The sequence below is a fragment of the Triturus cristatus genome, chromosome 6, assembly GCF_964204655.1.
Source record: "Triturus cristatus chromosome 6, aTriCri1.1, whole genome shotgun sequence".
NCBI classification, from domain to species: domain Eukaryota; kingdom Metazoa; phylum Chordata; class Amphibia; order Caudata; family Salamandridae; genus Triturus; species Triturus cristatus.
Window position 1 is genome coordinate 454556711 of NC_140589.1, and position 10895 is coordinate 454567605.

The 10895-nt window shown below is 42.6% G+C and overlaps 1 protein-coding gene across 4 annotated transcripts in view; it reads left to right on the plus strand.

The window, feature by feature from the left end:
• The window catches only part of PRIM2 (DNA primase subunit 2), a 1241637-nt gene extending 1231397 nt beyond the window's left edge, over window positions 1-10240 (plus strand). For all 4 annotated transcript variants that reach the window (XM_085610894.1, XM_085610892.1, XM_085610891.1 and 1 more), the window contains one exon: window positions 9434-10240. In XM_085610894.1, the coding sequence (XP_085467020.1) occupies window positions 9434-9664 (231 nt within the window). In that variant the 3' untranslated portion in view covers window positions 9665-10240. The remainder of the gene's footprint in view (window positions 1-9433) is intronic.
• The last annotated feature ends 655 nt before the right edge of the window (window positions 10241-10895 follow it).

A 10895-nucleotide genomic window follows, 5' to 3' on the forward strand; every position in this document is an offset into this window, starting at 1 on the left:
GGTAGTATTGGTATTGATGGTGGTAGTGATAGTGGTGATATTACTGGTAGTATTACTGGTGGTATTGGTATTGGTGGTATTGGTGGTGGGGGTGGTATTGGTGGCGTTGGTCAGGGGTGTGGCATTGTTTAAAAAATGTACTTGTCCAGCGGACAAAATTGTGCAGAAAACTACTTGTCCTGCAAAGAAATCTACTTGTCTTACCTATTCCCTAAATCAATTAAACTGACCGCCAAAAGTGTACGTTTGGTCTTAGAGCGTGCATCTTAGACATCCTAGTGCTTGAAGCTACCTCTTGGGAGAGCAATGTAAACAAAGACAAAGCATACAGGAATCAGAAATTACACTTTACCCGGTGTACGCTATACTGGTAAATCAATATTACATATTAGCATGACTTAAGTTTTTGTACAAGATATTTATAATGAATATAAAAGACGGTCACAAATCAGCTAGAACCAAACCGGTATCTACAAAATATTTGAGACCCAGGCAGGAGTCAGAGGTGGATATGAATATGGTCTGTAACAATGTCTATATATGAGTGCCCTGCACAGTGAACCACCACTTTCCTAGCTCTCCTGGGAAGGGCAGAAGACAACTTTCTTTTTAGGGGATGGTTCTGCAGATTTCAGCCTACATAGATCAAAGAATCATCTATCAAAATGTGTGAGCTTTTCACTTGTACAAATTGGACACTATGACATTGTTATGAAAACTCTTGCAGCCAATTTGGAGGGGGAGGTACATTTAGGTACATTTGGGGAACACTGACAGTTCTAGAAGTATTATTGAGGTGTGCATGAGGGTCAATTGCGATACTGGTTGGCTGGTCAGTAATATCTTCAACATGACCCAATTTATGTTAAAGAGTATTATTAGAGTATCAGGCACTCTTGAAAGAGATCGCAGACTGACAATCCAAAAGGTCTTAAGTAGAGGCCAGGGGCTAACTGCCCTGCACCTGCTAGTTATATGGAACTGGCACAAGGAAAGTTCATGTTCTGAATTGCCTATCTAAAATAACTTATGTCAGTGGATGATATTGAGACCAGGGAAGTACCATTGCTTCTCTTATGGTTAGTGTTAGTTTCGGCACCCTAAGGCACAAGCTGCAGAAATGTGTGCCTGTGAAAGTAAGCTAGTACTGTGAGAGTGATTGAAACCTTAATGTTCCCTTTGGATGGTGGCATGCTTCTGCAGCAGACTTGGGACAGAAATGTACCCATGAGAAAAGCTGTGGTGTTAGGCTTTATGGACAACTCAGAGCTGCTTTCAGTAGGCCAGGAACAGAAGTGGTTAGCACTTGCTGAAACAGTAATTTTCCAGTCAGGACAGTCTGTCCTCAAATAATGATTGTATGACAGAGTATTTTTTACAAACATATTGTGTTCTAAAGATATTTCACAAACATATTGCTCCATTGGGTGCACAATAGGCAGATCACTCTCTGTGGGGGAGAGAGTGGAAGGTTGCTTACTTTTTGCTTCCATGTAGCAAAGTCTTGGAATTCCAATTTCAGAGAAATGCCAGTTACATTTGTCCATCGATAAATTGGATTCTGGCTTGATCTACTAGTAAAGATCATGTATGCAGTAATATTGGGCCGCAAGTGTGTTGTTAATCTGGAAAAGTCTGATTTCAAGATCTGGGACCCCAAAGATTTGCATTTTTAAATAAGTTAGACTATGGTATAATAGACACCCAGGAAGAAACATGAATAAGGTGACTGGCAGGACAAATCTAGCAAAAAAAGAACTCGGGGGCCGGATGATAAAAGCCAGAAGAATCAACTTGTTTTCAAAACTTTCCCCATCTTTTCAAATGGAGGCTTGAGAGTAGTCTAGCAAATTGTGGGGGCATTTTGAAAGGGCTTGGATGCCGCCACAGAGGATTTTGACCAGAAACAACAACTTATGAATAGTTTTTACTTCGTGCTATCCAGATGTGCTCAACCATAATTTTGTCCCAGAAAGCCCATCTCAGAAGTCTGCAGATAGACAGAAAGGAAGGTGAGGTTATGGAATAGGGTAAGAAATCAATGGCAACTTAAAGAAAGAGTGACATAGGTGGGTGTTAAAAAGATAACATAAAAGGTCAGAGAGAGAGGGGAAGAGGGAGATTTAAGTACATTTGCAAAACAAAGAGGAATGGAAAAATAGGATGAAAATAATGAACTTACAGTAGACGTGACTGTCACCTTGGTCATTACGTTAATATGGAGGTGGCTTCATCAGTATTCAGCCTCCAAAAATTGATAATGTCCCCAGTATTTGATTAATACTTTACAAATGTGTAGGTGTCTCCCTCAGGACAGCAGCCAGAGAACAAGTCAATAGAGACTACAGGCAAGTGTTGCACCAGTGCACTGTATACAAACGTTTAAAAGGAAGCACTTGTCAGTGTCCTCCAGGTGTAACATGTTCTAGGCATGTCCTGACACCAGAACATGGGGAAACCCCTGTTTTCACATGTATGACATAGGTGACAACACTTACAAACATTCACATCAACATTGGGCTCTAGAGATGGAAAAGGTGTTACAATGGGAGTCCGTGATGACCAAGGGGTTATATGGAGAGCCAGTGATGTATTGGTGGTGTGCAGGGTGAGGTACAGAGGTTAGCAGTGATGTCCTGAGGGAGAAGTTACACAGGGTGGCAGTGATGTAACGGGTCGAGCAGGAGGAGTTGCAGAGAAAGGCAGTGATGCCCTTAGTCAGGGGTTACAGTGGAAACCACTGATGGCCCATTAGTTAACAGCTAAAAATGTGGGAGGTGTTAAAGAAGAAATCACTTATGGATTCAGGGGATGGAATACAACAAAGCTAGGGTTATGCTGATTTTTAAAGAAGAGAGATGGTTTGGAGTTTAACAGAAAAGGGAGATGAGAAACACAGCGAACTAGATGGATGGTACAGGGCAGAAAGAGAAAGGAGGGCAGAAAGGCAGGGAAATGGAGGGCTAGTGGTTTTACCCTGGTAGTTTGAAGCAAAGGAAGGGAGAAAAAGTTAGCTAGAGATTATAGGGATTAAGATACAAAGCAAAAAATAGAAAGGGGACTTTGATGGGGTAAGAAATATAGCATGGGGGCAAGAATGGGTCACAATGGGGAACTGGACCAATGGCAGAGATTTTAGACCCAGCAGGGGAAAAGAGATGTGTTGAACAGGTAATTAGAAAAATTACAGAGTTTTGAGACTGAAAACGGGAGAAGGAAAGGGCGGTAGACATAGCTTGAGGTGGTTGGGGTGTTACGTAGCAAGTAGAGGAGGTTCTATAGTTGGTACTTATGTCATTTATGCTGGCTGACACACAGCATAAGTACACATTCAATTGCTTCTACTGCCTCTCCTGAGATGTTTGCCAAGTTAGCTGTTTCTGCTTTAAGCAGCTTCTAACTGGAACTTTTCCATGTAGTGTATTTACTTGTTTTGCCTGGGATTAAAAGCCTTGGATCTGTGGTGGCATTTCATGTTCAGTACCACTGCAAGATGTAGCTGAGAAAGAGAATCTTGGGCACTAGAGGCAGATTTCTTTGGACACACTTACCTTCTCAACTGAATTTACTTTCCTATCTATTTTTAAGAAGCGCTTTTCTGTGCACTGCATAAACACACTGTCCTGCCATACATGCTGCTTTAACTATTTACCCCTCCCAGTACATTTGAAGTACATTTCTGCATTATGTAAGCACACAATACACTAGGCTGTTATTGAAATGTGGCTTAGTTATCGGCTGCCGTTCGAGGGCACGGAGCCTCTAACCACAACCACTTAACCACATTGTGTGATCCTGGACAAGTATTAAATGTTCATGGTCCTCCTGTCCTAATCTTCCAGGATTGTTTGTGCTTAGATAAAGGTTAACCCCTTGTACTAAACGCTACCTAAAACAACTATATCTTTCTAAACAGCATAGGAGCAAGTGGTTGACCAGAACTTTAATAGTGTTTGCATAGGCAGCAAGGTCAAAAAGAGCTTTCAGAGACTTGCTTGCCATAAATTAGATAAAATATGTGTTATTGGGACGCCTGTGGTCATGCCTGTCTTCAGTGAGACTAGAGCTTTAGTCCCTGTGAGGGCCTGAGGTCACCTATCCCGCAGCAGACATTGTAAATGGATGCCTTTCGTCCTGGCGATAGAAGAGATCACCCTTAATCTAGCACCCCAGTGCTTCCCTAACGTCATGCTCACTGCTGCACAGAAAAACATGTAAAATCCCTGACGATGTTAAGTTCAAGATTTTGGGAACATTATTTAATTGAAATTAAGGCTCAGGGCTTCTAGTTTGTGGTAAATATATTACTTGCGAACCTGCCATACAAAGGCAAACTATGTTTTGTACCTTCAAATTTCTTCTTTCGGCCGCTCATTCCCGGATATTGAAGGGACAAGTGGAGAACACCTAGTTTTCTAGGTAGAAAGCACTGGCAAGAGACAGGACCAGATAAGCCACGAGGAGAGAAAAAAGCATAGTGCAGGCACTGGGTATGACGTGAGAGGCTCATGGAAAGGGAAGTACCGGCCGGTGGGCCAGGAGGCTCCATAAGAGCCGTAAGGAAAGTAAGGAGCTTTGATGTAGACCCTGGTTGAAACATAAGATGCCCATGGTGGGGAGCAAGGGCTGCAGTTGAAGCCAGTGGGGAGCACAAGCACCAGATAAGTGCAGAGGGAAAACAATGTGCGAAGGGAGTGGCCCATGAATTACTTCACTGCAGGCCTCAAATGCGAGTGAGTGGGGAGCGACCTGGGGGCTATATCTGAGAGGCCCAAGGGCAGCACATCTGAAGGGTGAACAAAGAGCCCAGGTGAGAGCTGGGTCCGCGTGGCTCTTACCCGCCTATGCTGTGGCTGTTCTTGGACTGCAGAAGCTGCGTCATGTTCCCTCTTGCTCTAAGGAATGAAAGGGCCAGAAGAGGAGCCCGGAAGACACACGTGAGCTTCATGGAGAAAGACAAAAACCTCTTGGCTGACAGCGCTGAGCAATTTCTGTGTGGAACCTGCCAATTTGAACTTTATCATGCTCCTATTCACGGGAGACGATGTGGCCTAACAGTCAGAGCGGCCGACTTTGGAGCTGAGGAACCAGCTTCATTTCTCAGTGTCTGTTCAACATCCTTTGAGTCTGGACAAATCTTTTAATCTCCCCATGCCTACGGCAATACATAGGAATGCATCCATCTGTAATGTGACTGGCTCTTATATAAAGCACTTTGTTTCCGTCAGGTGTCTCAATTTACTATAGTGCATGGTCTGTCTGCTTGTCCTTAGGACAAAACAGACATTAAAACTTCTTGCCCTTGCAAGACATCTAGATGTCTCGGGTGTCGGGCGATACGAATTCCCCTCCCCTGGGTGGTGGTATTGGTGGTGGTGGTGGTGGTATTGGTCGTGGAATTGGTGGTATGTGGTGGTGGTGGTGTTGGTGTTGGTGGTGGTATTGGTAATATTGGTGGCAGTGGTGGTCGTACTGGTGGTGGTATTGGTGATGGTGTGGGTGTGGTATTGGTGGTAGTGGTGGTGATATTGGTGGTAGTGGTGGTTTTATTGGTATTGATGGTGGTTGTATTGGCTGTGATGGTATTGGTGGTATTGGTGGTGGGGGTCTTGGTGGTATTGGTATTGGGTGGGCTGGTATTGGTATTGTTGGTATTGGTGGTGGTGGCAGTGGTATTGGTGGTATTGGTATTGGTGGTAGTGCTATTGGTGGTGGTTTTGTTATTGGTATTGGTGGTATTGGTGGTATATGATTCTTGTATGTGACTATGAATTATTGTAATAGTATGAATAATGTTTTTAATCGTATTGTATATATGTGCACTTTTATGGTGTGAGATATAACCGAATAAAGTCTCAATTGAATTGATTGGTGGTGGTATTGGTGGTGGTGGGGGGTATTGGTGGGAGTGGCATTGGTTGTAGTGGTATTGGCATGGTAATGGAGGTGGTTGTATTGGTATTGATGGTGGTATTAGTGGTGGTGGTATTGGCAGTGGTGGTGGTACTAGTGGTGGTGGTGTTGGTCGTGGTATTGATGGTATTTGGTGGTGGCAGTAGTATTGGTATTGGTGGTGGTATTGGATTGGTGGTGGGGGTAGTATTGGTACTGGTGGTATTGGTGGTGGTATTGGAGTAGTAATGGTGGTGGCTGTATTGGTATTAGTGGTGGTGGTATTGGCGGTGGTGGGGGTACTGGTATTGGTGGTATTTGGTGGTAATGGTAGTTTTTGTGTTGATATTGGTGGTGGTGGTGGTATTGGTGGCACTGGTGGTGGTATTGGTATGGGTGGTGGTGGTATTGGCTGTGGTGGTATTGGAGACGGTATTGGTGATGGTTTTATTGGTGTTGGTGGTATTGGTATAGATATTGGTGGTGGTATTGGTATTAGTTGTGGTGGTATTGGTAGGCGTGGTGGTATTGATGGTACTGGTGGTGGTGGTATTGGTGATGTTATTATTGATGGTGGTGGTATTGGTGGTGATGATGGTAATGATGGCATTTGTGGTGGTATATGTGGTGGTGGTATTGGCGGTGGTGGTATTGGTGGTGGTGATATTAGTGGTGGTGGTATTGTTGGTGGTGTAGGGGTTGTTTATAAAACAGGATTTTGTAAACAACCCTGTTAGGTGGCTTTAGTGCAGATGGCATGTAACACAGATGTGCTGTTGTCCACTTTAGCCCATTAGCACACGATTATGTGCTATTTGGAATTCACATGTCTTAATTCGCTAATCATTTCTACATCCATTTTACTGTGGGGGGGGGGGGGTTTAAAACAGACACAAGATAATGCAGGTTAAAGTGATTGAAAGCGGGCCCCTGTGTTGCAGGGGTGACCGTGCTGCTTAAACACACAAGCGGTTTCAGCTGAAGCAGCGAATGTCTGGCCTGCAGTAAGAGAAACTCAATAAAGTAAATAGTTCTTGCAGACTAAATAACAGGTCCTGTGTAACAACCGAAGTAAAGGGGCCAGTAGCCATGGGAGGTTACAAATGAAGACAAGGCCGTACTAAAAAGGGACTAACAATCCTATTAACGAATCCGAAGGCAGCATTTACGAAAAACAATGACACAAGCCAATGAAAAATATGGGCGGAGAGTGGGCGCTGGCTTCTCTTCCATACTCTACTACAGCAGTCTTGCAGAGCGAGCAGTGAATGCGCGCTGCTGCTAGGCTCGACCTAAAAATGGAGCACACTTAGCTAAAAAAGGACCTTTAGTGGCAGCCGTGGTAAGTAAAAACAATTTTTTATGTATCCTGCTTGCTTGTGAGTGTGTTAATGTAAGATAACAGTATGTGTGAGCATCTGCCTGTATGTTTAAGCATGCGTGGGTGAGTGAAAGTGAATGAGAGTCAGTGACAGGTAGTGAGTCAGATTATTTGAAATTGAGTCCCAAATTTACTATTCTTTGACACAAGGCAATGCCACACCAAAGATACTGCACTGCCTTGCGTCAAAGGGAGAAAGAAGAATTGCATCATATCTTCTGGGATATGGTGCGTTATTTCTCTCACCCTGTGCTAGTGCGCTTTTGGCAGCGATAAGCCAGTGTGTGACTTCTCTGAAGTGTAGGCTTTGTACTGAAAAGAGTACCTTCCACTCCATAAAACAGTTTTAAGGCTTTCCCCACTTTGTGTGTGTTTTACAATGCAGCACACATGCAAAGTTGTAAAAACGTGAAGGAAAAACATTTTTCCTCATTATGCCTACCTTGAGGAGTCATAAGTTTAGGTGCAAATTCCTCTCTACCAATTTTTGTATATAGGGATTTGCGTCAAAACCGATGGATGGGTGCATAGGAATCCCCATGCCCTACCTATAGAACGCCCACTTGATGCAAAATAAAACAAACAATGCTTAGCGCAATTTTGTTACTTTGGGATACTATCAAATGTAAATTAGGATTTGTGTTGGAAAGTAAATTCCACCCTAACACTTTGCACCGGATTTGCTTCACAAAAGTCGTTGAAACATGATGCAGAGGATTAGTAAAACTGGTTCTGAGTGTCAGTAAGCATGTGTGAGACTAGGAGGAAATGCGAGTGAGAATGAGCATAAGAGAGTGTGATGTTAGGGTCATGTGACATGCCTTTCTGTAAAAAAATCTGTCAGGTGTCATATGATGTCACTGCCTATGTTGTCATTAAGGTCAAAGGGTATGATATTTTCACTGGCAGTTTTATGAATTGACTCCCATGCATACATGGATATTTTGGATCAGTAAATATTTTGAACATAACTTTTTATGTGCCGAAAAACATTTGCTTCTTTAAGGAAGGCTGGTCCATCTCTGTTTCTGAACACACACCCAAGTTACAGTTCGTTTAAAAATTAGATAAAAAATATTGCTGCCAGGCTTGACTTTGATAACTTAAGAGGAGCGAGTTAAAAGTTGACTGAACTATTAAAAAAACAAATTTGGGTTTAAATGTCTACCTCATTTTATTATACAGAAGTTTAAAATGTGTGAACTGCCATGCCTGTCTAAAGCCTTCAGCTCCAGCGTGAAGCTAACATGAGAGAGAGAGGTGGCTAGGTAGTTTATTGAAATTTCTGATGTATTTTCTACAAATCGCACTAACAACAAACGTATGACATTTACTTGGAAAGCGCAAAGAAAATAAGTGTAGAGCTTTTCGGGATATGTGGCCAGAGGAGCAACGAAAAGGTGATATAGATTGGCAGGGACAGCTGAGTCTCTGAAGACACTCATACAAATATTGATAGGCTGATCCCCAGGGGAAGACATTCGGACCTGGTTTGTAAAGGATAAGCAGAGATGTTAAACTATCATTTACACATCCAACTTAGTTTCCTGATTGATGCTCATGAGTCATTACAGTGACAGCAGAATAAAGCACTGGGCTAGCATATTGGTGAAACGCTGGTCCTGCTCGTAAGGTCTCTTAAACTCTTTAACTGGTGATCATTTGAATTGAAATTCAGAAACCCGTTTAATTATAGGACTGGTATAAAATCCCAATCCACCCAGTATTGTCTCTACACCTGACTTGGGTATTTTAGCACAGAGCCTCTCTAAGCTCCCACTATCTTTGCCTTAAACTGTAGTTGCTTTCACCTTGTGTTTGACGTGACTTAATAAACGCTGCATGTGAGGTCTACCACCCCGAGAGTTGTTGGAAAAGAGCAATTTTCATTTTCCATTACCTTGTTTTTGAGTGTTTTCAACCCATTCTACACGTCTTTGGAACTGGATTTTAAATAAATCTGACGGCTGAATAGGTTTTGCTACTTTATAAATTTTAATCTATTGTATTTCCGCGCCTTAAAGGAAAATAATAAGATTAATAGGAAATCTCTTCCCATCTCCTAAGATAGATTTTAATATTTGTGGCATGTTTTCACTTTGTAGCAGGAACAATATGAAATACAAATATGAATCTCTGTCCTTTGCTCTTCTCACTCAGATTGATGACTGTGGGTTTTCATTGAATCACCCAAATCAATACTTTGCGGAGAGCCAGAGGCTTCTCACCGGGGGTAGAGATGTGAAGAAAGAGCCTGCTCCTCCTGAAAGCTCGCAGAAGAAGCAAAGCAGCCAGAAATCTACCAGCTCTGTTTCCAGCTCCAACCCCGCGAGCAGCGCTACTGCCTCGGCTGACCTGGAGGACCTAGAGAAGATCTTCAGTGACTACTAAAATCACTTTGATTATAGTGTTTTTTATTACGTTTACTTAGGTTCATTCCTCTAAAAAGTATAGTTGGCCACTGTCTTGCAAGATGCGCAGTTACAACAGAGGTTACTCCTTCACAGAGGCGAAGAGCACCAGAATCAGTGTCATGGATTGTCCTCAAGGTGCACGTACTCTCACTCCCTGTTCTGCTGTGGTGTCACTACAAGTCTCTGCTTCCACCAGTGTAGCTGCTGTTGATGGTGTTCTCAAGGCTGTAAGACTTGTATAGTGCCGCTGACAGCTTCTAATCAGAGGGAAAAGCCACATTCCCTGAAGTGCCTGACATTGTATCCTAACATTGAATTGACTCCTGAAATCAGTTAGTAATAAAGCATTGGTAACGTTTTAATTTTATAGGTCTTGTGCCATACCAAGTCTACAACCGAAGAGGCACACCACAAGCACTGTATGCTGTGTTTCTAGATGATGAAGTTGCCTTATTTTTGTAAAATGCATTTTTGCTATCAGTTATCATCCGCGTACTCAATATGGTAGAATTGAAATGTTCCCCCTTTCCCTAAATAAAGTGAGTGTGAACTATTTTGTATATTTTATTGCTGCAAATGTCGATTGCACCCACCCATTTATCACAGATGATCCCTTAAAGATTAAGCATTGTACCCACTGTGCAGGAAGAAGTGTGCCTTGTTAGATTATAGACTAAACAGCATAAAACGTCTGCTAAAATACCCCACCACACATTGACACAGATTCTTTCCTGCATGTTTACCGCGAATGGTGGGTCTGAATCACGTTTCGCAACATTCAGTGTGAGAAAGTGTTTTAAAAAACGCACAGACAGCTGTAAAATTCTTCTGTTTGAGATAGTCAATCCTTCCCTACATAGAAGCGAAACAATGACAGAGTGTAGAAGTGCCTAATACTACACCAGAGGTTAATTTGGTTTCACACTGGCCCTATCGGCTTTACAGTGTACAGAATGTACAGTAGCCAGCTGCCCATCACCTGAAATGGTTTGCACAGTGCTTCCTATTGCTTTCAACTTTGTACGAAGCACCCCAGTGACATTTACTTTCAGACTTTTCAATATCTTGTGTCCACATTGGCCAAAACTAAAGAATGTTTTTGACTGTTTCTTCTGATCTGTCTGCGTACATCAGCTACATGATGTGATATGATTCTTCTTTAATGACTCTTTTTAGCAATATGTTGAAGTGTGTTGGTCTGCTATTGA